General features: G+C 45.6%; 1 protein-coding gene and 1 pseudogene across 1 annotated transcript in view; both read left to right on the forward strand.

Moving 5' to 3' along the window:
• LOC124720299 (speckle-type POZ protein-like) overlaps window positions 1–27,084 on the forward strand; it is a 126,570-nt gene extending 99,486 nt beyond the window's left edge. The window contains exons 4-6 of the mRNA XM_047245609.1: window positions 10,023–10,145; window positions 19,579–20,155; window positions 27,008–27,084. Coding sequence (XP_047101565.1) covers window positions 10,023–10,145; window positions 19,579–20,155; window positions 27,008–27,011 — 704 coding nt within the window. The 3' untranslated portion in view covers window positions 27,012–27,084. The remainder of the gene's footprint in view (window positions 1–10,022; window positions 10,146–19,578; window positions 20,156–27,007) is intronic.
• On the forward strand, window positions 9,653–9,770 carry LOC124720577 (annotated as a pseudogene).
• Window positions 27,085–27,776: the final 692 nt, after the last annotated feature.

Consider the following 27,776-nt stretch of genomic DNA (forward strand, 5'->3'; position numbering starts at 1 on the left):
TACTAAATTGGTGATCCATTGATGCCTCAGAACATGTCCTACCAACCGATCCCTTCTTCTAGTCAAGTTTTACCACAAACTCTTCTCCCCAATTCTTTTCAATACCTCCTCATTAGTTATGTGATGTACCCATCTAATCTTCAGCATTCTTCTGTAGAACCACATTTCGAAAGCTTCTGTTCTCTTCTTGTCCAGACTATTTATCGTCCATGTTTCAGTTCCATACATGGCTACACTCCATACGAATACTTTCAGTAAACGATTCCTGACACTTAAATCTATACTCGATGTTAACAAATTTCTCTTCTTCAGAAACGCTTTCCTTGCCATTGCCAGTTTACGTTTTATATCTTCTCTACTTCGACCATCATCAGTTATTTTGCTCCCCAAATAGCAAAACTCTTTTACTACTTTAAGTGTCTCATTTCCTAATCTAATTCCCTCAGCATCACCCGACTTAATTGGACTACATTCCCTTATCCTCGTTTTGCTTTTGTTGATTTTCATCTTATATCCTCCTTTCAAGACACTATCCATTCCGTTCAACTGCTCTTCCAACTCCCTTGCTGTCTCTGACAGAATTACAATGTCATCGGCGAACCTCAAAGTTTTTATTTCTTCTCCATGGATTTTAATACCTACGCCGAATTTTTCTTTTGTTTCCTTCACTGCTTGCTCAATATACAGATTGAATAACATCAGGGAGAGGCTACAACCCTGTCTCACTCCCTTCCCAACCACTGCTTCCCTTTCATGTCCCTCGACTCTTCTAACTGCCATCTGGTTTCTGTGCAGATTGTAAATAGCTTTTCGCTCCCTGTATTTTACCCGTGCAATAGGAAATTAAGAGTGCAAATTTTCTGGTGGCTTCCTATTCTCCCAGGCACAAATACTCTCACCGATTATTAATTGTGAGGTTGTTTCTTTAAGAGGGGGGGGGGGGGGGGTAGGATGTCAAACCGGCCTACTGGCAGCGGGAGAGGCATCACTTTACATTTCAATTTCCACTGTCCTGAATATAGGTGTGATGGCTTCCGTTACAAAATATACACGTTTGAATTCCACAGGGCGAAATACGGTGACGTGCGGTAGAAGGAAGGTGCGTGAAGAGGCGTGGCACTGCACTTTGGCACACTTAAAAGCAAATAACATGTCTCTATCGTAAGGTTTTTAACATGGCTGTCAATCAGGGACTCTTCTATAACACAAAGTTTTGAAAGACACAGTCCTCAGTCGCGAACACATTTAATTTGTAACCTAGGTTTCGGTGTCACGAGTGACACCTTCTTCGGACAAAATTAAAACTAAATGTTACAGCATAACGTCCAAAAAAAAGAAAAATGCGAAAGCTGCGGTCATACCTGGCAGCGTCACATGGTCAGTATTAAAATGAAATGCTCAAATGGCTCTGACCACTATGGGACTTAACGTCTGAGGTCATCAGTCGCCTCGAACTTAGAACTACTTAAACCTAACTAACCTAAGGACATCACACACATCCATGCCCGAGGCAGGATTCGAACCTGCGACCGTAGCAGTCGCACGGTTTCGGACTGCGCGCCTAGAACCGAGAGACCGCCGCGGCCGGCAAAATGAAATGCAACAGAGGTGCAAGCCACTAGGGGCTGCCATGTGTCCTCTGCTACAGTCAACACAAAACTGAAATATCATGTGACTTGTGCGCCAAGGTAACTTCAAGAGAGTACCGCCATCTGGTGGCTAATTGGTAAAACAAGCTGCTTTGTAAACATCTCTCGTAACTGCAGAGAGGGAAATAAAACAAACACCTGAACGGTGTACATGAAGTAATTACAATAGCGGTTTGCCGGCCGCAGTGGTCGAGCGGTTCTAGGGACTTCAGTCTGGAACCGTGCGACCGTTACGGTCGCAGGTTCGAATCCAGCCTCGGGCATGGATGTGTGTGATGTCCTTAGGTTAGTTAGGTTTAAGTAGTTCTAAGTTCTAGGGGACTGATGACCTCAGATGTTGTCCCATAGTACTCAGAGCCATTTGAGCCAATAGCGGTTTACTGCGTGATATAAAACACAACTAATGAATGACTGGCTGTAGTACAAAAATTCCAGAATAAATCCATAAAGAAGACATACGAAATAATCGATTAAATGACATTACTGCTAGCTATAATACACTACTATCCATTAAAATTCCTACACCACGAAGATGACGTGCTACAGACGCGAAATTTAACCGACAGGTAGAAGATGCTGTGAAACGCAAATGGTCAGCTTTTCAAAGCATTGACACAAGGCTGGCGCCGGTGGCGACATCTACAACGTGCTGACACGAGGAAAGTTTCCAACCGATTTCTCATACACAAACAGCTGTTGACCGGCGTTGCCTGGTGAAACGTTGTTGTGATGCCTCGTGTAAGGAGGAGAAATGCGTACCATCACGTTTCCGACTTTGATAAAGGTCGGATTGTAGCCTATCGCGATTGCGGTTTATCGTATCGCGACATTGCTGCTCGCGTCGGTCGAGATCCGATGACTGTTAGCAGAATATGGAATCGGTGGGTTCAGGAGGGTAATACGGAACGCCGTGCTGGATCCCAACGGCCTCGTATCACTAGCAGTCGAGATGACAGGCATCTTATCTGCATGGCTATAACGGATCGTGCAGCCACGTCTCGATCCCTGAGTCAAGAGATGGGGACGTTTGCAAGACAACAACCATCTGCAAAAACACTTCGACGACGTTTGCAGCAGCACAGACTATCAGCTCGGAGACCGTGGCTGCGGTTACCCTTGACGCTGCATCACAGACAGGAGCGCCTGCGATGGTGTGCTCGACGACGAACCTGAGTGCGCCAATGGCGAAACGTCACTTTTTCGGACGAATCCAGGTTGGGTTTACAGCATCACGATGGTCGCATCCGTGTTTGGCGACATCGCGGTGAACGCACATTGGAAGCGTGTATTCGTCATTGTCATACTGGCGTAGCTCCCGGCGCGATGGAATGGGGTGCCATTGGTTACACGTCTCGGTCACCTCTTGTTCGCATTGTCGGCACTTTGAACGGTGTACGTTACATTTCAGGTGTGTTACGACCCGTGGGTCAACCCTTCATTCGATCCCTGCGAATCCCTACATTTTAGCAGGATAATGCACGACCGCATGTTGCAGGTCCTGTACGGGCCTTTATGTGTACAGAAAGCACATTCTCCACATCTCTCACCAATTGAAAACGTCTGGTCAATGGTGGCCGAGCAACTGGCTCGTCACAATACGCCAGTCACTACTCTTGATGAACTGTGGTATCGTGTCGAAGCTGCATGGGCAGCTGTACTTGCACACGCCATCCGCGCTTGTTTGACTCAATTCCCAGGCGTATGAAGGCCGTTATTACGGCCAGAGGTGATTGTTCTGGGTACTGATTTCTCAGGATCTGTGCACCCAAATTGCGTGAAAATGTAATCACATGTCAGTTCTTGTTCTAGTATTTGTCCAATGAATACCCGTTTATCATCTGCATTTCTTCTTGGTGTAGCAATTTTAATTGGCAGAAGTGTAGATACGTTATAAAAACCAAAAACATTTTTTTTAATTTACGTATACGAGCCGTAAAAAGTAGAAAGGAAAGGTATCTCTGAATCTGTAAGAAGTAGTTGGTACATCAGAGTGTTAGATCTCGTCAAGCAGCGACTTTATACCATTGAAATAACGTCTTCCGTGCAGTTGCACCTGCTCGTTGAGAAGAAGTCCGCAAATCGAAAGTATATGCATGAAAATTTCCAGCTCCTCCAAAATATGAAGTTTTCGCCCTTTTTTTTTTTTCAATATGCAAAATTTCCAACTTCTGTACCCGTTTAGGAGAGCGCTCTGTGATTAAGGGGGGTAGGACGTGAAACGGGCCAACTTGGAGCAGGAGAGGCACCACAGGACATTTTAATTTCCCCCGTCTATACTTTTACAAATAAATTCATAAAGCTTTGTCAGCACGACCAGGAAGGATTCAGGATTGACACTCATAACGGTGGAAGTTCAAAAACATAACAAAATAATAATTTTTTAGGTATGAAATTTCATCTTTTTTTCACATACTGTTGGCTGCATTTATTGCTATAGGTACATTTTTCTTCAAAAGTATGAGAGATTCATTGATGAATTTTGCACAGCATACAAACCGTACTTACAGATGTTTAAAACTCTAGAATTTTGCAAATCTGTTAAAAACTGTGTTAAAAATTGAGGTAATTAACTACAAAATTTGATTTTTTTCTAAACATGAAATTTAAAACGTAACAGCTCATTCATTTTTTCATAAGTTAAATAGATTCTAGAGTTTCAGACACCTGTAAGTATGGTTTGTATGCTGTGCAAAATTCATCGAATAGTCTCTCATACTTATGAAGAAAAGTGTACCTATAGCAACAAATGCAGGCAATAGTAAGTGAAAAAATGATGAAATTTCACATGTAAAAAAATTTATTTTGTTGTGTTTTTGAACTTCCACTGCTACGAGTGTGAATTCTGAATCCTGCCTGGTCATGCTGACAAAGTTTTATGAATTTACTTGTAAAAGTATAGACAGTGGAAATTAAAATGTCCTGTGGTGCCTCTCCTGCTCTAAGCAAGCCCGTTTGACGTCCTACCCCCCTTAACAGGTGATCTGCAAAAGTAGAATTAGGGGCACAGGAACAGTTTTTCCTCAGAAAATGTTCTTCACAGCGAATTGAAAAAGCGCGCCCTGTTTGACCAATATAATAGGCACCGCAAGTGTCACATGAAATCTCGTACACGCCAGAATTGTGCACAGTGCCAGTAGTTTTGATTTTGTCCGAAGAAGGTGTCCCTTGTGACACCGAAACTTAGGTTACAAATTAATTGTGTTCGCGACTGAGACCGGCCGAAGTGGCCAAGCGGTTCTAGGCGCTTCAGTGTGGAACTGCGCGACCGCTACGGTCGCAGGTTCGAATCCTGCCTAGGGCATGGATGGATGTGTGTGATGTGATTAGGTTAGTTAGGTTTAAGTAGTTCTAAGTTCTAGGGGACTGATGACGTCAGATGTTAAGTCCCATAGTGCTCAGTCATTTGAACTTTACTTTGTGTGTGTGTGTGTGTGTGTGTGTGTGTGTGTGTGTGTGTGTGTGTGTGTGTGTGTGTGTGTGTTCGCGACTGAGGGCTGTGTCTTTCAAAATTTAGTCTCTATCGTGTTCAGTTTGACGGCCTTCGCACGGAACTTCGCGATAGTACCTTCGTGTACACTGATGGCTCTGGGACTGACCGTGGGGTCGGCTGTGCCTTCGCGCCGCCGTTTCAGCTTCGGGAAGACTGCTCAGTATCTACAGCAAAGCTGATAGCCCTGTATCAGCCCACGGAGTACATCCAGCGATCCAGGCTTTTCAATTGTGTCCTCTGCACCCTTCAAAGCCTATGTGTGCTGCTCGCCGCTCACCCCTTACTGCAGCGGGACCAGCAAAGCTGTCACTTGCTCACTCTTGGTCGAGCCAGTGTGATGTTCCTGTGGGTTCCCGGTCAAAAATGGTTGAAATGGCTCTGAGCATTATGGGACTCAACTGCTGAGGTCATCAGCCCCCTAGAGCTTAGAACTACTTAAACCTAACTAACCTAAGGACATCACACACAGCCATGCCCGAAGCAGGATTCAAACCTGCAACCGTAGCGGTCGTGCGGTTCCACACTGAAGCGCCTTGAACCGCTCGGCCACTTCGGCCACCGGCTTCCTGGTCACGTCGGTCTGCCAGGAAACTAGGCTGCTGACACTTCTGCCAAGGCTGCAGTCCTCATACCTCAGCCCACTACTTCCTATGCTCCCTCTGATCTCTCTCTTGCCGTCTGTCAGGAGGTGGTGTCCCTTTGGCATCGCCAGTGGTCGTCCCTTCACGGGAATAAGCTCCGGCTTATTAAGCCTCCCTCAGCGGCTTGGCCCACCTCCTATAAGCCCTCCCGCCAGGACGACATTTTACACAACTGGCCATTAAAATTCCTACAGCAAGAAGAAATGCAGATGATAAACGGGTATTCATTGAACAAATATATTATACTAGAACTGACATGTGATTACATTTTCACGCAATTTGGGTGCATAGATCCTGAGGAATCAGTACCCAGAACAACCACCTCTGGCCGTAATAACGGCCTCGATACGCCTGGGCATTGAGTCAAACAGAGCTCGGACGGCGTGTACAGGTACAGCTGCCCAAGCAGCTTCAACACGATACCACAGTTCATCAAGAGTAATGACTGGCGTATTGTGACGAGCCAGTTGCTCGGCCACCATTGACCAGACGTTTTCAATTGGTGAGAGATGTGGAGAATGTGCTTTCTGTACACATAAAGGCCCGTACAGGACCTGCAACATGCGGTCGTGCATTATCCTGCTAAAATGTAGGGATTCGCAGGGATCGAATGAAAGGTTGACCCACGGGTCGTAACACACCTGAAATGTAACGTCCACTGTTCAAAGTGCCGACAATGCGAACAAGAGGTGACAGAGACGTGTAACCAATGCGAGCTGATAGTCTGTGCTGCTGCAAACGTCGTCGAACTGTTTTTGCAGATGGTTGTTGTCTTGCAAACGTCCCCATCTGTTGGCTCAGGGATCGAGACGTGGCTGCACGATCCGTTACGGCCATGCGACTAAGATATCTGTCATCTCGACTGCTAGTGATACGAGGCCGTTGGGATCCGCACGGCGTTCCGTATTACCCTCCTGAACCCACTGATTCCATATTCTGCTAACAGTCATTGGATCTCGACCAACGCGAGCAGCAATGTCGCGATACGATAATCCGCAATCGCGATATGCTACAATCCGACCTTTATCAAAGTCGGAAACGTGATGATATGCATTTCTCCTCCTTACACGAGGCATCATAACAACGTCTCACCAGGCAACGCCGGTCAACTGCTGTTTGTGTATGAGAAATCGTATGGAAACTTTCCTCATGTCAGCACGTTGTAGGTGTCGCCACCGGCGCCAACCTTGTCTGAATGCTCTGAAAAGCTAATCATTTGCAAATCACAGCATCTTCTTCCTGTCATTTTCGTGGTGTAGCAATTTTAATGGCCAGTAGTGTAACTATGCTGCGTTTGGGCACTGCCTTTTTAGCCATCGCCATTTGTTAAGTGGCGCCCCCCCCCCCCCCCCCCACTTTGTCCACATTGCGCCCAAGTTGTAACTTGGCTTCCTTTTCCGTTTACGTTCTCGCTTGGGTTTGCCGCCTGAGTTATTTTCCATTTTAGCAAACTTCGCGCGGACTGTCGACCGCGCATTACTTTTTATCTGTCGTAGTTATATGGCGAAGGCCATTTAATGTTTAGTTCTGGACCTTCGTTTCTGTATGGTGTATTCCATAGCCCTTCTTTCCACGTCCCTATTTTAACTGTCCTCTTACGTCGGTAGGGAGTGACGTATTGTCGTTTCTTAAATCCTCTGTTTTCGAGTCTTATAGTTTTGACTTGGACGCGTACGACCCCAGTTTTTTGCGCGCTAAAACCAAAGAAACAAATAACATGTCTTACTCTTCCTCGAACATATCTGCTTTGTATGTCAAACTTTTCAGAAAGAAATGAACGTATTTTTGAAAAAGGAATTTTTTTAAAAAGTTTATGACGTCCTATAGAGGCAGAGGTGGGGCGCTATTACCAATGTTTTTGCCCCTGTTCTGAAATATCGCAAATCCGAGGCTGCGTACTGTAATGTTTACGTAAGGTTTATTCTTAACGTGAATGCAGTATTCAGAGTCCGCCAGAAAAATGTATACACTCTTTGTCAGGCTCTGTCAAGATATCGATATTGTCGTTCGATTTGAGTTACCAGTGCCAGCCGGTGTGGCCGAGCGGTTCTAGGTGCTTCCGTCTGGAACCGCGCGACCGCTACGGTCGCAGGTTGAATCCTGCTTCGGGCATGGATGTGTGTGATGTCCTTAGGTTAGTTAGGTTTAAGTAGTTCTAAGTTCTAGGCGACTGATGACCTCAGATGTTAAGTCCCATAGTGGCCAGAGCCATTTATTTTTGAGTTGCCTGTGTGTTATATTATGGTCTTTGGCTCAACAGATGTTAGTACTCTCATCTCGGTATTGAGAAAACAAAATGGCTGGAGCACGCTTGACATTCGAGCAACGAAAATGTATTGTGAAGTGATTTTCCAAGTTTAATAATGCCGTTGAAGTGCAACATCGGTGGAGGCGGGAGTTTGAAACAGAACCGCCAACCCACCCAACAATTAAATGCACCATTGACCAGTTCGAATTGCACGGAACGATTCGTGATATCCACAAAGGAAGACAGCGTACAGCTACAAGCCCTGCTTCGTCAGCTGTCGTGCTGGAAACGTTTGTTAATTCTGCAGAGAAGCTTGCTACGCAATGTGCACGTGAAGTGGGCGTTAACAGTAGAAGGGTACAAAGAATTTTGAAAGCTGAAAAGTGGAAAGTTTACACTCCACGATTACTGCACGCGATTAATGGTGACGATCCTGATAGCCTACATGCAGTTTTGTCGAATGGTATCAGCAAATGGTAACTGATGACTAACAATTTGTGACAAAGGCAGTGTGGAGTGACAAGGCACAGTTTAAATTTAATAGAACCGTGAATCGGCATAACAGTGTGTACTGGGCACTGGAAAATCCGCATGTTTATGTGCATAAAGCGGTCAATGTGTTGTGTGGACTATCATCTAGTGTCCTAGTAGGACCCTTTTTCTTTGATGCTCCTGTCACTGGAGAAGTCTACCCGGAAGTGTTACGCGCACCAATTTTGCCAGGTACATGTGTGCTTTACGATGCTGATAAAGAGGTCTTCTACCAACAGGACGGGGTGCCACCACACTACCACCTAGCCGTACGAGCTTTCCTCGATGACAATTTTCTGAGGCATCGGACTGGACCAAGAGGGCCCATTGAGTTCCCTCCACGATCGCCAGATCTAACATCTACGGACTTCTACATGTGGGGAACTGTGAAAGATAACGTCTATCGACGTAAGCCACGCACCCTGGAGCAACTTCGCCAGGAGATTACAGCGATATATGGACCCATCTCCACTGTAACACTGACTGGCATAGTTACGGCAACCGCTCGTCGTTCTGTTACGTGTGTAGCCGCCAAAGGTGAACATTTTGAGCATTTAAAGTAACCATGTGATAAACTGAAGGTTGTTCAACATGAGTGATCTATTATAAGCACTCAGTCTTCAGGCCACGAGTCACCTACCGGGACCATCCGACCGTCGTGTCATCCCCAGTGGAGGAGGTGGATAGGAGGAGTGTATGGTCAGCACACCGCTCTCCAGGCCGTGATGATGGTATTCTTGACCGAAGCCGCTACTATTCGGTCGAGTACCTCCTCAATTGGCATCACGAGCCTGAGTGCACCCCGAAAAATGGCAACAGCGCATGGCGGCCTGGATGGTCACCCATCCAAGTGCCGGCCACGCCCGACAGCGCTTAACTTCGGTGATCTACTGCGGTGTGATCTGTTATTACATGTAAAATAAACATATAAGAAATCATTTTCGTTCCTTACAGTGTGTATTCAATTTTCTGGTGGACTCTGTAGAGGTTTGTAATGATAATTTGCGTACACCCTGTGTTATTCTGTGGTGTGACTGAACAGTCTTTGAAGGCGCCGCATTTTTTTTTTTTTTAAAGCACTGTAGGTCTGTCTGCCAACGGCCTTACTGCAGTGGTAACACCGGTTCCCGTCAGATCACCGCAGTTAAGCGCTGTCGGGCTGGGCTAGCACTCGGATGGGTGACCGTCCGGTCTGCCGAGCGCTGTTGGCAAGCGGGGCGCACTCAGCCCTTGTGAGGCAAACTGAGGAGCTACTTGACTGAGAAGCAGCGCTCCGGTCTCGTAAACTGACATACGGCCGGGAGAGTTGTGTGCTGACCGTATGCCCACATACTCATCCGGTGACGCCTGTGGGCTGAGGATGACACGGCGGCCGGTCGGTACCGACGGGCCTTCAGAGGCCTGTTTTAGTTCTTAGTAGTTGTGCCTGCCAGGGGGTGTGTAGCAGAGGTTGGGTGTTGCAGTTCCAGATGCGGGGGCGGGCAGCGGCGACTCCGGCGGCTCGGGAGCAGCGGCCGGCGCCGGTCTGGTGCTGGCTGTGCAAGCGCTCTGCCTGGTGGTCTACAAGTGGGCGGCTCGTCGCCACGGTGAGTACCCTCCTGCGCTCACGCACGCCGCACCTGCCAAAATATTACGTACCCGTTCATTCGAGATGCCCACAGAACAGGCAGTCTTACGCACCTTCACTCTTCTGTCATCCATCACCGTATCGTAGATTTTATCAGTGATTTCTGGAATCGTAACCTCCACAGGGCGTCCAGAATGCTCAGCATCGCTTGTGCCCATATGGCCACTCCGAAAATACTGAAACCACTTATAAAATGGTACTGAAACAGAGGATGACAGACTAAAGGCCGAAATACTAAATGTCTTTTTCCAAAATTCTTTCACAGAGGTAGACTGCACTGTAGTTCCTTCTATAGATTGTCGCACAGATGACAAAATAGTGGATATCGAAATAGACGACAGAGGGATAGCGAAACAAAATCGCTCAAAAGAGGAAAGGCCGCTGGACCTGATGGGATACCAGTTCGATTTTAGACACAGTACGCGAAGGAACTTGCCCCCCTTCTTGCAGCGGTGTACCGTAGGTCTCTAGAAGACCGTAGCGTTCCAAAGGATTGGGCAAGCGCACAGGTCATCCCCGTTTTGAAGAAGGGACGTCGAACAGATGTGCAGAACTATAGACCTCAATCTCTAACGTCGATAAGTTGTAGAATTTTGATACACGTATTATGTTCGAGTATAATGACTTTTCTGGAGACTAGAAATCTACACTGTAAGAATCAGCGTAGGTTTCGAAAAAGACGATTGTGTGAAACCCAGCTCGCGCTATTCGTCCACGAGACTCAGGTAGATGCCGTGTTTCTTGACTTCCGCAAGGCGTTCGATACAGTTCCCCACATTCGTTTAATGAACAAAGTAAGAGCATATGTACTATCAGACCAACTGTGTGATTGGATTGAAGAGTTCCTAGATCACACGACGCAGCATCTCATTCTCAATGGAGAGAAGTCTTCCGAAGTAAGTGATTTCAGGTGTGCCGCAGGGGAGTGTCGTAGGACCGTTGCTATTCACATTATACATAAATGACCTTGAGGATGACATCGGAAGTTCACTGACGCTTTTTGCGAATTATACTGTGGTATATCGAGAGGTTGTAACAATGGAAAATTGTATCGAAATCCAGGAGGATCTGCAGCGAATTGACGCATGGTGCAGGGAATGTCAATTGAATCTCAATGTAGACAAGTGTAACGTACTGCGAATACATAGAAAGAAAGATCCCTTATCATTTAGCTACAATATAGCAGGTCAGCAACTGGAAGCAGTTAATTCCATAAATTATCTGGGACTACGCATTACGAGTGATTTAAAATGGAATGATCATATAAAGTTGATCGTCGGTAAAGCAGATGCCAGACTGAGATTCATTGGAAGAATCCTAAGGAAATGCAATCCGAAAACAAAGGAAGTAGGTTACAGTACCCTTGTTTGCCCACTGCTTGAATACTGCTCAGCAGTGTGGGATCGTACCAGATAGGGTTGATAGAAGAGATAGAGAAGATCCAATGGAGAACAGCGCGCTTCGTTACAGGATCATTTAGTATTCGCGAAAGCGTTACGGAGATGATAGATAAACTCCAGTGGAAGACTCTGCAGGAGAGACGCTCAGTAGCTCGGTGCGGGCTTTTGTTGAAGTTTCGAGAACATACCTTCACCGAGGAGTCGAGCAGTATATTGCTCTCTCCTACGTATATCTCGCGAAGAGACCATGAGGATAAAATCGGAGCGATTAGAGCCCACACAGAGGCATACCGACAATCATTCTTCCCACGAACAATACGAGACTGGAATAGAAGAGAGAACCGATAGAGGTACTCAAGGTACCCTCCGCATACACCGTCAGGTAGCTTGCGTTGTATGGATGTAGATATAGATGTAGATAAACTGTTCTAATGGAGGGTGCAGAGTCACCGTAATGTTTAGCAAGCCTCTCTATAGTCTTCTGAGGCGTTTTGCCTTTCATAATGTTTAATCAACACACGAAACTCTTTTTCGTCCATTTTTTTGACAATCACTCGACTTCCTTGATTCACACGAATGCCAAACACAAAGAGCTGGACCAATATGGCTGAAACTTGGTGTGCGTTCTTTCCAAAGATGCTACCAACTAAACATGACCTCGATACGCGCCGGTGTTGCCATCTCTCGGACTTTGCACAGATTTTTACTTTGCACAGACTTTTCAAACGGCCCTCGTATGTGTATCCAGTATCGAATATGATAGAAAGCCCCAAAGACGTGGTGCAAATTAAGTACTTTCCCATTCTAGATGTATAGAGTGGCTCACATCAGCTGGAAATATCATCAGAGGACCAGCCAAAAACTGCATTTACACTTCCTTCTGGGCACTAGCAGCATAGTGGATGTTGTTTGATTTTTAAAAAAATGAGCCAACCGCGTTCCAAAATTTGTTGGATGGAATTTTGAAGATATTAAAGTCCAAACAATGTATTGCTTGTCTAGACAATATTACTGCGTTTGCGAAAGATATGAAAGAGCAAATACAACTGCTGAGGAAGTTTTTAAAGAAATTACACACAGAACAACTAACCCTTGGCGTAGAGGGGCATCATATTGCACTGTGAGATGTAATTTGGTACTGTAATCATCCAAGATGGAGTACGAATGCATCCAACATTGGTGAATGCTGTATAGAGTTTTACAACGCCTAGACAGGCAGGGGATTTCAGTCGTTTTTGGGGTTAGCAAATTGCTGTAGGAAATTTGTCCCAGGGTTTGCAGAAACACTTCTTCACTTATTAAAGAAAGTGGTAAATTTTAATTGGACATTGGAGTGCGTAAATGCATTTAAAAAACGGATGGAATTCCTAATATTGTAGTATTAGTATCTCCAGATTATGCAAGAGAGTTCATGTTGCTGTGTGAAGCTAGTAATCATACACTGGGTTGTATTTTCAGTCAAGAAGCAGAGCCAAGGGACCTTAAGTTACTCACACTTAGTGATTATAGAACAAAGCAGGGAGGAACTGTTCTGAGCCTCACATATGGCAGGACACTTCTTCTATTATCCTTATGCGAAAGGTTTAATGCGATAATGGATGGCACAGCGTAAGAGTGGTTATTGTGGTTAAATGGTCAGCCTAGTGGACTTACACTTTAGGAACTGAAACTGGGCGGTTTTGATTTTTGAGTAATCCATAAACTTTGTAATGTAGGTGACCTTAGTAGGAAGACTGGACTGGTACAGACAGTACGTGGTACTATTGTGAAGTGGCGAAGAGCACAAGCTGCTGATGGGGGCTGCAAACTATTTGAAATGCAACCACAGTTCATTATACACAATGATTGCTATGCAAGACACAATGATGTGTTGTGCAAGACAACAAATCTTTGGCCTCCAGTTGTGGTTCCTATTATGCTGCAAGAAAAAGCGTTCAGACAGGCATATGATCACGTGTCATCTGATAATTGTGTGAAGAGAACCACAGAGAGAAGAGTAGTCGAACATTATCGGTGGAGTTCATGTGGGCCACATGTAGAATAGTATGTTAAGAACCGTGTGCCATGAACCCAGCTGGTGGAGTTAAACGATCTCTGTGTTCTGCTGCAGAGGTTACAGAAGCTACTAAGCCTTTTTAAACGATTGGAATGGGCATGTCTGGGTCTTTTAGGCAGACGCCCATAGGGCACAGCTATGTTCTGACCATAACAGATTATTTCTCATGTTGAATCCGGATGGGCGTTATTGTGAAATGGCAAGTTGACATGGTGGCATGTACATTAGAAAATAATTGATTAGTGAAATTCAGTGTGCTGGCAAAAGCAATCGCATACCAGGACACCAACTTTGTCAGAATTGATGAAGCAGTTGTGCCATTCGTTAGATATTCAAAAATTGAGAAAATGTCAGTTACATCCACAGTCTAATTGAAGAATGAACCATAGTAAGCTGATGTGTGATTTGTCATCACAATCACTGGGCTAATTTATCCCCATATGTAGTCATGGCTTAAAATTCTAAAACACATTAAAGTGTAAGCCTATCGGTATATGAGTTCGTATATGGTAAAAAAAAATCTACCACCATTTGAAGTAATCAAACCCAATGTGGGGAAAACAGTGACTTAATGAGAAACTTCGTGAAAAAGTTGAGATACATGGAAAAGAGCGCAAAAAAGACAATACCAAGGATCTTAAACATCATGAGAGGGTGGGGCAGTAAAAATCTAAGCAACCATCGTGTGGTGTGGGTCAGTGAATAATGATCACAAGCCCATTCACCTGAAGGGTGTGGACTGATGGATGATTTATTCAGTATTTGGGAATATTTGTATTTTTTGTTGTGTATTTTTGCTTTTTGTTTTGTTTCATGCTATAGCTGACGTGTTGCAAATAATTGTGTGTCTAGGAAGGGCACATTATAATCTGTGCAGTATGGTAGGGAGTGTGGAAGTGGTTTTTTGGGATGCACGTCCACAGTGATCCATACATGTAAACGAAACTATTTTTTGGAGGAACAGGAGTGGGATAATGCTCATGGGACATCTTTGTACAGCAAGCCTATTTCTAGAAGGTGCGTCCACTGTGAGTATATTCTGTAAATGACCCAGCAGTGGTTATCACGAATCGTTATAAGTAGGGGTGACCTAAGGTTAGCAGCAGCAGCTGCAGCTGCAAGGTAGTGGTATGTTGATAAACAGTATGACTTTTGAAATTTGAGGGACCAAAATGCTGACTCCCAACAACTACAACAGTGGCTAAGATTCTGAATATGATATACACACTACTTTACTTGACTGACAAAACCTATTCTACCAGACTAAAACTTAACTAGACACGGTCCATAGACCTGCAGCTAGCAGAAGTACTGCGAAGCTGTAGTTGACACAGGATAACCCACTTCATGTCAATGGCTGGTGTCGAGTACTACTCGATGTATGCAGTGGTTGATGACAAATATTGCATGCCTGGAGTGAGTGGTAATTACTGTCCCTTCATGTAGCTCTGTTGTAACTGTCTCTTTTGGTCACAGGGTGTAAACCAGGCCACCACTGATATGGCCTGACCCTTGAACCATCATGTGTTGACAATATTCTGACTCTTACAGTTGCTGACAGCACCTCGTGTGTCATAACTGAGCTCACTTCGGTACTGGATTGGAGGCTTTTGTCACATCAGCTCAGCACTGTTCTAGCTTCTGCACTGGAATGTGGTGGGCAGCCCTATAGCTCACCTGGCTACACGTTTCATAAGCTCCACCACTGTTTAGAAGTTCTGGTCCACGCGATCACAGTGTTATAGCTTAAAATCAAATTTTATATTTGGATGCACTCCCCATTCCCTCCTGTTATGCTAACCCTGTCAAATTCAAAATGTCTGATGGCTGGTAGACTTTGTGACCACTTATTTGCTAAGTGTGACCCACTCAGTTGGTATGTGGCACAGTACCTTAGATCCCAACCTCCTTAGCTCTCTAGGTAAGTTGATAATACCATGTAGTGGTATATTATAGTGTAGCAGATGCTGCAGCAGGTACAACAAAATTGCAGCAATTACCACCACAAAATCAAGGCGATGGGTGTCTCAACTTCAACTTTAAGCCCATTTTGGTTTTGGTTCTCATTTGTGGAACCTGTATCTGTCTACTACCAACCTTCCTGAACTACCAATACACCACATACCAACTGAGTGGGTCACACTTAGCAAATAAGTGGTCACTAAGTCTACCAGCCATCAGACATTTTGAATTGGACAAGGTTAGCATAAGAGGAGTTGGAATGGGGAGTGCATCCAAATATAAAATTTGATTTTAAGCTATAACATTGTGATCGGGCGGACCAGAACTTCTAAACAGGGGACGAGCATATGAGCCATAATGCTGCCCACAACATTCCAGTGCAGAAGCTAGAATGGTGTTGAGCTGATGTGACGAAAGCCTCCATTCCAGTAACGAAGTGAGCTCAGTTAGCACACATGAGGTGCCACCACCAGCTGCACGAGCCAGAATATTGTCAACACATGATGGTTCAAGGGCCAGGCCATGTCAGTGGTGACCTGGTTTACACACTGTGACCAAAAGTGACATTGCGTTAACACAGAGCCAGATCGAGGAGCAGTAATACTACCCACTCCAGCCAAGCAATATTTGTCATCAACCACTGCATACATCGAGTAGTACTCGACACCAGCCATTGACCTGAAGTGGGTCATCCTGTCTCAATTACAGCTATATGCTACTTCTGCCAGCTGTGGGTCTGTGGGCCGTGTCTAGTCCTGACACTACTGGAGCCAAACTGGGGCCTTGCAGCTGGGCACCTACTGCTGGCTGACTCTAAGGATTCTAGGGTGCATTCCAGGGTCCTCGGTTTGCAGTCTGCATGTGCGTGCCTCCTGCAGTGCATCAACTGTGAGCTGCTGGCTGCTCTCTGCATTTTGGTGGAAGAGCATGGCTGGCCTACACTGACAGCTGCCACATGTCTGCATTGGCATGCCTGACATAGCTCGGCATCCACTGCGGTGGCAAGCTCATTTGTGGAACTCGTTTTCAAAAGGTACCAAATCCAAAAAATTAAAAAAAATTACTTATAAAATGGGGGCCTCTACATAATAGATTGCTGGAAGTAACACACACATACTTTCTTGCAAAAAGTATCACATCTCTTATTTAGAGGTAGTCAAATCCGACATTTTACACCAAAACATATCAAATGCCTTTGAACTTTTGTAGGAAGAGTTATCAAATCCTCTTGCACTGATCTGACTATGTGGTGTGACATCACAAACTCCGCTAACTTTCCTTTGTTATTGTGTTATCTCATGTAATATTCTTTTGTTTTCCGATGTATTTGTTTACAGTGAACATTTAAAATGAGTTCTGATGTGTCTGATGGGTACGCCAATGTGCCTAAATTTACAAAAAAGCTAAGGAAACGTAAAAGTTCAGTAAATACGTGTAAGTGCAGTGTTTTGAGACACGGAAAACATAATGTTGGTGGTGGTGGTGATGATTGGTTTGTGGGGCACCTGTACAAAGCCCCAATTTTTACGCAGTCCAATTTTTACACAGTCTAGTCTAGCCACTATCACGAATGATGGTAATGATGAGGATGAAATGATGAAGACAACAAAAATACCCAGTCCCCAGGACGATGGTAGGGAGGACGAATGGTAGACTATGAATTTGTACCTCATCTTTAAAGGAGATCGCATATGGAACACTTCTGTGACTCATTCTTGACTACTTCTAGAGTGTTTGGGATCCCCACCAGGTCGGATTAATGGAAGACATCAAAACAGTTCATAAGTCTGCTGCTACATTTGTTACCGCTAGGTTTGACCAACATGTAACTCTTACAGAAATGCTTCGTGAACTCAAATGGAAATCACTGGAGGGGAGGCGACATGCTTTTCGTGAAATGCTATTGAGACAGTTTGGAGAACCGGCATTTGCGACAGACATCAGGATGTTCCTACCACTGTGAATCTACATCTCGGATAAGGACTTCAAAGACAAGATAAGAAAAACGAGGGCTGGTACCGACGAGTGTAGACAGTCGTCTTTCTCTCGCTCCATTTGCGAGTGGAAGAAGAACGAGAATGGCTAGTGGTGGTACAATGTCCACTATGTGATCAAAAGTGTCCGGACACACCCAAAAGATATGTTTTTCATATTAGGTGCATTATGCTGCGACCTGCTGCCAGGTACTCCATATCAGCGACCTCAGTAGTCATTATACATCGTGAGATAGCAGAATGGGGCACTCTGCGGAACTCATGGACTTCGAAAGAGGTCAGGTGATTGGGTGTCACTCGTGTCACACGTCTGTACGCCAGATTTCCACACTCATAAATATCCCTAGGTCCACTGTTTCCGAGCTGATGTGGAAACGTGAAGGGACACGTGCAGCACAAAAACATATAGGCCGACTTCATCTGTTGACTGACAGAGACTGCAGACATTTGAAGAGGGTCGTGATGTGTAATAGGCAGATATCTACCCAGACCATCATACAGGAATTGCAAACGGCATAAGGATCCACTGCAAGTACTATGACAGTTGGCGGGAGGTGAGAAAACTTTGATTTCATGGTTGAGCAGCTGCTCATAAGCCACACATCACGCCAGTACATGCCAAACGACGCCTCGCTTCGTGTAAGGAGCGTAAACATTGGACGATTGAACAGTGGCAAAACGTGTAGAATGACGAACCACGGTACACAATGCCGCGATCCGATGGTAGGGTGTGGGTATGGCAAATGCCCAGTGAACATCATCTGCCAGCGTGTGAAGTGCCAACAGTAAAATTCGGAGGCAGTGCTGTTATGGTGTGGTCGTGTTTGCCCCCCTCGTTGTTTTGCGTGGCACTATCACAGCACAGGCCAACATTGATGTTTTTAGCCCCTTCTTGCTTCCCGCTGTTCAATTCGGGGATGGCAATTGCATCTTTCAGCACTATCGAGCACCTGTTCGTAATGCACGGCCTGTGGCAGAGTGGTTACATGACAATAACATCCCTGTAATGGACTGACATGCACAGAGTCCTGACCTGAGCTCTATAGAACGCCTTTGGGATGTTTTGGAACGCCGACGTCGTGCCAGGCCTCACAGACCGACATCGATTCCTCTATCAGCGCAGCACTCCGTGAAGAATGGGCTGCAATTCCTCAAGAAACCTTCCAGCACCTGATTGAACATATGCCTTCGAGAGTGGAAGCTCTCATCAAGGCTTAGGATGGGCCAACACCATACTGAATTCCAGCATAATGATGGAGTGCGCTACAAACTTGCAAGTCATTTTTAGCCAGGTGACTGGATACTTTTGATCACATAGTGTACCTTCCGCTATGCACTGCAGGGTGGCTTGCTCGGTATTTATGTAGATGTAGTTGTAGAACTGGAGCTGTGTTCTTGGAAGGGTATATGGTAGCTGTAATGTTGGAGGGTTCTTTGAGCTCCACTCTTAGGTTTATTTGGTCATCAGTGTAATCCTTTTCGTCATCTGTGGAAAGAATGTGAAGAACAAATAGCACACTATGAAAATAGTGACTACACTCACCTATACCAACAGATACAGAACTCTCACACACTGCAAAGAAAGGGGCCATGTTGTGTGGTGGAAAAATACCCTTCCCACTTCTATAGATGGACCTACCTCTCCCAGCTGACAGTGACCTCAGAGTCTCCCGTGAATTTCAAAATTTTCTCTGGACACTGAATTTTCAAACAAATTTAGGGCATGCAGCTGGTCCTCGTTTAATTCCTCCCATGGCATTTCGACAGGACACCTGCCTGTCACTGTCAGGTGAGCCATCGAAGACTTCTAAGGCTCACTTGAAGAAAACTGGCAGGTTCCCAGTAGAAACATCGTGGGAGGAATTAAACGAGGACCAGCTGCATGCCCGAAATTTGAACACCCAAAAGTCTCTTTCTACAGTAAAACTCCATATTCCTGCAATATTACGTCATAGTAGTGCTCTGGTCTCCTTATTTCAGGCTCGGCCAACACATCTGCAAGTGGGCACCAGAGGACCCTGGCAGCAGACCTGGGCGCGCTCCTTCGCTCTGGACACTCTGCAGACGTCACCTTCACAGTAGGGGAAAGCCAGCTGAGGGCGCACAGAGCTGTCCTGGTGGCCAGGAGCCCCGTGTTCGCTGCCATGATGGCCCACGACTGCCTGGAAGCCAGCAGTGGCCACATTCCCGTCGCAGACATCGAAGCGGACGTGCTCGGCCAGCTGCTGACGTTCTTGTACACGGACGAGATTCACCTGGACGATCCCCTGATGGCCCAGAAACTTCTGGCCGCCGCCGCCAAGTACCAAGTGCCCATCTTGAAGGAACAGTGTGAGCTCGTCATCTCCCAAAACCTCTGTGTGAGAAATGCAGTGGCCTGTGCCGTCCTCGCCATTGAGCATTCCTGTTCCCTCCTGGAAGAGTCCGCCGCACACTTCATCGCAGCCCACTACCAGGAGGTGATGGCCACAGAGGAGTGGGCCGAGGCTGTCCACAGGTACCCGGACCATGTGGTGGAACTCAGTCGCCTGGTTGCAGCGGCTTCGCCAGAGTCCAGGTGTGCACTTGTAACTTCTCAGCTCGTCTTTGTGTGTGTGTGTGTGTGTGTGTGTGTGTGTGTGTGTGTGTGTGTGTGTGTGTGTGTGAGATATAAAGTGTGAAGCACCCAAAAGACAAGGCAGATATCAATGTAACTTTGTACATGTATGCACTCTCTGTGGGTATGTAAATGATTAAAGTGACCATTCTCTCTACCAGACAGAATGGCCACCAGAGTGCATTAGTGGTTTCCACTTTTCGTGTTGTAACCAGGTCTCGTAGGGTACATCTAGATACATACTCCGCAATCCACCATACAGTGCGTGGCGGAGGGTACCTCGCACCACAACTAGCATCTTCTCTCCCTCTTCCGCTCCCAAACAAAACGAGGGAAAAATGACTGCCTATATGCCTCTGTACGAGCCCTAATCTCTCTTATCTTATCTTTGTGGTCTTTCCGCGAAACATAAGTTGGCGGCAGTAAAATTGTACTGCAGTCAGCCTCAAATGCTGGTTCTCTAAATTTCCTCAGTAGCGATTCACGAAAAGAACGCCTCCTTTCCTCCAGAGACTCCCACCCGAGCTCCTGAAGCATTTCCACAACACTCGCGTGATGATCAAATCTACCAGTAACGAATCTAGCAGCCCGCCTCTGAATTGCTTCTATGTCTTCCCTCAATCCGACCTGATAGGGATCCAAAACGCTCGATCAGTACTCAAGAATAGGTCGTATTAGTGTTTTATAAGTGGTCTCCTTTACAGGTGAACCACATTCAACCAAAATTCTACCAATGAACCGAAGACGACTGTCTGCCGCCCCCACAACTGCCATTACATGCTTGTCCCACTTCATATCGCTCTGCAATGTTACGCCCAAATATTTAATCGACGTGACTGTGTCAAGTGCTACACTACTAATGGAGTATTCAAATATTACGGGATTCTTTTTCCTATTCATCTGCATTAATTTACATTTACCTATACTTAGAGTTAGCTGCCATTCTTTACACCAATCACAAATCCTGTCCAAGTCATCTTGTATCCTCCTACAGTCACTCAAGGACCACACCTTCCCGTACACCACAGCATCATCAGCAAACAGCCGCACACTGCTATCCACCCTATCCAAAAGATCATTTACGTAGATAGAAAACAGCATCGGACCTACCACACTTCCCTGCGGCACTCCAGATACCCTCACCTCCGATGAACACTCACCATCGAGGACAACGTACTGGGTTCTATTACTTAAGAAGTCTTCGAGCCACTCACATACTTGGGAACCAATCCCATATGCTCGTACCTTAGTTAGGAGTCTGCAGTGGGGCACCGAGTCAAACGCTTTCCGGAAGTAAAGGAATATGGCATCCGTCTGATACCCTTCATCCATGGTTTGCAAGATATCATGTGAAAAAAGGGCGAGTTGCGTTTCGCAGGACCGATGCTTTCTAAAGCCGTGCTGATGCATGGCCAGCAACTTCATTATATCCGAACTGAGAATATTTTCGAGAATCCTGCAACAAATCGATGTTAAGGATATTGGTCTGTAATTTTGAGGATATATATAAGGGGCTTTGAATACTGTCAGATTTGAGTGGTCACTCTGAAGGAGACAGAGGTGCCGTGTACTCTTGTCGGACGGTATTATCGGCAGCTGACAGAATTTAAAAGGGATCTCATAGTGAGTCTCCATTTAGCCAGCTGGTCGAATTGTGAAATACCCAGATTTGGGGTCAGTCAGATGTGACACTGTTCCGATATTGGACTGGCTGACAACTTGAGGGCAAGCATACTCATCAAGGTTCCAATCGACTGTGCCTGACCACCAGAAGGAAAGCTCTCTGTATTTTGCATCAAACACATCATAACCCTTTCATATATAGGTCGATCATCCGACAACAAATAATGAACACCCTGCAACATTCGTACCATCCACCACCATTGGGCAGAGAGTAGCAGCAGGCAGACTAGGGAATTATCATTCCGTGCATAGACTGCCATTAACACCACAACACAATGGCTGCATTTGCAGTGGTGCCCTGGTTGGGATGCATGGATTGCTAATGAATAGTGTCATATTGTGCTCAGTGATGAATCGAGGTTCTGAACTACCTGAATGACCATCACTGGCGAGTTTGCTGGTGACCAGATGAGAGAGATCCTATTCCACCAATATTTTGGATTGGAGACATGAAGCCATGTTATCCTTGGCATCATGGTGCGGAGAGCCATTGGCTGTGACTTCTGGCCACAGCTGGTAGTGATTGAGGGAACTTGAATGGCACAAGCGTATCTGGCAGGCTTCCTTTGTCCTTGTCCATTACCTCTCATGCAACAGAATCGTTATGCCTTTTCTCAATAAAACAACGCTGCTCCAAACATTGCACATGTGTCTGTCATGTGGCGGCCCCACCACCAGGTACAAGTATTTTTATGTGCTGTCATTTTTGTGCGTCAGTGATGACAAAATGACGACGAGGGCAGCACAATACCCAGTCCCCGAGCAGATAAAATCTCCAATCCTGCTAGGAATCAACCCCACACCCCTTCGATTAGCAATCTGTCGTGCTGACACCACAGCTACTCAGGCAGGCGTGTCCCTGAAGTGTCTGCATGATTATTAGGTACTCATGTGTCCCAGACACATGTGTGCGGAGCAGCTTGGATGTCAACTCCCTCCCAGTGTCAGCATCCAGGATATCGAAGACCAATTACAAAAGATGAGGCCCAGCTTATCTCAGGTGGGGATGCAGCAGCTTTACAACTTTACAACACCCTCCCCAACCAGATCAGTGGAGGCACCCATGACTGAAGCGGTGCAACGTCACACTGATAAGTGGGCTCATATTGGCACTTCGTTTGTAAATTTGAATCGATTTTGTGATCATTGAAATACCAGCGCGTGACCCCTCAGCTCAGGAAGTTTCAATTTGTTTCCTCCTCCCTTCTGGGTGCTCACAGAGGGGTCCAGAAAATATAGGCTCCCTCTGATAGTTAATGTCTTTGCAAGAAAATTACATGTCGTGGCAATTCTGGGCGGCAGAGTCCTCCATTGTTTTCTCGACAGATGTTGGCGGGCATATGAGGAATTGTGATGGCTGCAAAGTGTACATTCCAAGATCACTGACGCTACGAACGAGGATGGCCTGGGTCCAAGGATGGACTACTGCGAGTGATGTGAAGGCATCCTTCACAAGGACAAATGGTTTATAGGGATGTAAGAATAGAGTCTAACATTGAATAAAAAGTTTAGTTTCTGACTCCGTTAAGTAACTAAAATTGCACGAACTTTCGGTGAATTACTCCTCAGCCATTGTCAAGTGGTATGACTGCAAGTGGGCTGTTGGTGCGCCCCTTATATACACTAGCTGCCTAGTGTGACGTCAGTGGTGCCTGTGGCATCGTCATATAAGGAAATATGTCAAGTATTGGTTTAAACATTCTTGGATGTAATTTTAGTTTGTTATTTTTCAACGACACGTTTCGCATTATTTAGGCATCTTCAGGTTATCTTAATTTGGTATTTCTTAGAAGAATACATCAGTCAGTGTCGAATATATCAGGCCAATATCGACTTCATTAAACTCAGTAAAAACTTTTGTAGATGGACATATGTCGACTCGGCAATCGATGCACCCACTTCAGCCACGCGATCATTGGATCTCACACCCTGCTGAGCTGCAGGCTACCGTCTCTATTTAGGGTGTTATTGGTGATTTTCATTTCAACGGCTTCTTTAATTACACCATACCAGAAGCTTGCGTGGGGTGGAAATCATTTTATGTTTTCAAAGTGACCCCCACTGGCAGCCAAACAACGTTGATGCCGCTGAACTGTTGACCGATCTACGGCTGTACTGTTGCTGGTGCCTCAATGATTTCTCATAGCTCGTTCAGTATAGTTGGCTTCTGTTGATAAACTTCAAGTTCCCCATAGGCAGAATTAAAGAGGTGTAAGGTCCAGAGACCATGGTGGGTACTCAGCAGCACCTCTTTGATCTGCCCATCGTCCAGATAGATTCAGTCAAGTGGGCCCTGACATCTCTGTGGCCATGAGCTGGAGCGCCCTCTTGTTGCAGGTAAAATCTTTCGTTTCCAAACACTTCTCAGATGGCAGGTAAAATCCCCGTTTGCATCATATGAAGACACACCTCACCAGTTACAGTATCTTCAAAGAAGAATCAGCCGATCAAACTGTGCAATTACAGACACCACACCACACACCCGGTACTTAACCATGTCTGTCCATGTGAATGTGAGGGTTTTCAGGGGGCCAGTACACATAGTTGCGGCAGTCTGTTTTCCACCTGTGTCAAGTAATTAAAATCACATAAGCTTTCAGCCACACACTCCTTGTCCTCTGGCAAGTGGTATCACTGCCAGTGGGATTCTGGTGCGCCCCTTACATACACTACTGGCCATTAAAATTGCTACACCACGAAGATGACTTGCTACAGACGCGAAATTTAACCGACAGGAAGAAGATGCTGTGATATGCAAATGATTAGCTTTTCAGAGCCTTCACACAAGGTTGGCGCCGGTGGCGACACCTACAACGTGCTGACATGAGGAAAGTTCCCAACCGATTTCCCATACACAAACAGCATTTGACCGGCGTTGCCTGGTGAAACGGTGTTGTAATGCCTCGTGTAAGGACGAGGAATGCGTACCACCACGTTTCCGACTTTGATAAAGGTTTGATTGTAGCCTATCGCGATTGCGGTTTATCGTATCGCGACATTGCTGCTCGCATTGGTCGAGATCCAATGACTGTTAGCAGAATATGGAATCGATGGGTTCAGGAGGGTAATGCGGAACGCCATGCTAGATCCCAACGGCCTCGTATCACTAGCAGTCGAGATGACAGGCATCTTATCCGCACGGCTGTAACGGATCGTGCAGCCACGTCTCGATCCCTGAATCAACAGTGGGGACATTTGGCACGCAACAACCATCTGCACGAACAGTTCGACGACGTTTGCAGCAGCATGGACTATCAGCTCGGAGACCGTGGCAGCGGTTACCCTTGACGCTGCATCATAGACAGGAGCGCCTGCGATTGTGTACTCGACGACGAACCTAGGCGCACGAATGGCAAAACGTCATTTTTTCGGATGAATCCAGGTTCTGTTTACAGCATCACGATGGTCGCATCCATGTTTGCGACATCGCGGTGAACGCACATTGGAAGCGTGTATTCGTCATCGCCATACTGGCGTATCACCCGGCGTGATGGTATGGGGTCTCGGTCATCTCTTGTTCGCATTGACGGCACTTTGAACAGCGGACGTTACATTTGAGGTGTGTTACGACCCGTGGCTCTACCCTTCATTCGATCCCTGCGAAACCCTACATTTCAGCAGGATAATGCACGACCGCACATTGCAGGTCCTGTACGGGCCTTTCTGGATACAGAAAATGTTAGACTGCTGCCCTGGCCAGCACATTCTCCAGATTTCTCACCAATTTAAAACGTCTGGTCAATGGCGGCCGAGCAACTGGCTCTTTATGGACTGTGGTATAGTGTTGAAACTGCATGGGCAGCTGCACCTGTACACGCCATCCAAGCTCTGTTTGACTCAATGCCCGGGCGTATCAAGGCCATTATTGCGGCCAGAGGTGGTTGTTCTGGGTACTGATTTCTCAGGATCTATGCACCCAAATTGCGTGAAAACGTAATCACTTGTCAGTTCTAGTATAATATATTTGTCCAATGAATACCCGTTTATCATCTGCATTTCTTCTTCGTGTAGCAATTTTAATGGCCAGAAGTGTACACTAGCTCCCAGTTGCGACGCCATTGGTGCCCGCCGCATCGCCATGTACGGGCATACGTTGGCTCTGTGATGACCATGCAATCACTGCATCCCGTGCTGTGCTCAGATGCAGGCTACCATCTCTACTCAGGGCGTTATTGGTGGTTTTCATTTCAATAACTTCTTTAATCACACAATCCCAGAATGGATATATCTGTTCTGATGCGACGGAATTCATACTGAACAGTACTGTAAACTGCCACAAGTGTACTGGCCTCTGGCCAGTACACAAACTGTGTACAGGCCTCCTGAAAATCCTCACATTCACGTGGACAGACATGGTTATCTACCAGGTGTAAGTGCGTGGTGTGGTCCCTTTCATTGCACAGTGACTGGCCCATTCTTCTTTGAGATACTGTAACTGGAGAGGTGTGTCTTCATATGCTGCAAATGTGGATTTTGCCTGCCATCCAAAAGAAAGATTTCACCTCCTACAAGATGGCGCTCCAGCTCACTACCACAGAGATGTCAGGACCCAGTAGGATGAATCCATCTGGATGATGGGTAGGTCGACGAGTAGCTGCTGAGTACCCAATATGTTCTCCAGACCTTATACGTCTGTGTATATTTATTGTGTGTGTGTGTGTGTGTGTGTGTGTGTGTGTGTGTGTGTGTGTGTGTGTGTGTGTGTCAAATGGACAGTATACACCATACTGGCAGGTGCAGATGTTTACTAACAACCACAATATGGCCCCAGGATATCTCATTAAGTCATTTTATTGCATGTCCTCAGTTATCAGTTTGTTTTTCAAATTCTCATACGCCAAATCTGACATATTATCATGTGTGCTACTTTGATACATTATATCTTTGATGCTATGTGAAGTGAGCAGGGAGAACTAGAATATCTCAGAATGTTTTCGTACTGGCTATTAACCTGTAACAGCACACAGCATTCAATGTATAAGTCAGGGACAAATTCTCTCTACTTAACTTAGGCCTCTAATTTTTTTAAAAAAATTCAGTGTTACATATTATTGCATTCAACAATTTTCATTGAAATTTCTACTTTTTTCCACAGTTAGCGCACTAGCAATTGGCTGTCTTTGTCCACAGGTAACTTCAGCTGAAGGGTTTTCATTTCTACTTTGATGGACCAGCGAGCATCAGTGAGGCCATTGTTGTTACCACCAGGTGTTCCCACCAACAACATGACTGTCAGCCTGCCAACTGGTTTGATGGACTCACCACGGCTTCACCACTGAATTCAAGCTCTTCATCTCAGACAAGCGCCTGTACTTTTGGCTTAATATATATAACTGTTTTTGGTGAATTGTACCGTGCATAACATTACATATTGAAACAAGATCTTTTTATCAGTACTTCCTTTAATTCTACAACAGGTTTAATAGCTCTATCCTTTTTGTAGCATTAACAACAAAGCGTAAAAATGTCATGTGAGATATATATTGTGAAAGAAAGTTCATTTGGTGGCCAGGAGCATTGTCGTGATACCCACGGTTTAGATTTTGATAGATTCCTTGAAACATTTTTTTCTGCTGAAAAATTTTTTACACTGTTTGGCATTAAAAAGCTGCACTACTTTCTCACAGATGCCAATTTTAATCCCCACCATCATAAAAAACGCATCTGTGCCAGGCACACATAATCCTTGTCAAAATTATCGTAATATGTCTGAGACTGGCTTCTACTGAAATCTCGAAAATTTGTGGTAAGGGTGGAACTCAGAATGCGAATGCCTTCTAGATTTCCACAGCAGTTGACCCACTGTGAAGTCAATCTACTCAACGAGGGCTTCCTAGGAAAGTTTGTGCTAGGCTTCTGCTAGAATCCAGAATGGAATCTTTTGTTGGAGGTTGTATAT

The sequence above is a fragment of the Schistocerca piceifrons genome, chromosome 11 (assembly GCF_021461385.2).
Source record: "Schistocerca piceifrons isolate TAMUIC-IGC-003096 chromosome 11, iqSchPice1.1, whole genome shotgun sequence".
Lineage (NCBI taxonomy): Eukaryota > Metazoa > Arthropoda > Insecta > Orthoptera > Acrididae > Schistocerca > Schistocerca piceifrons.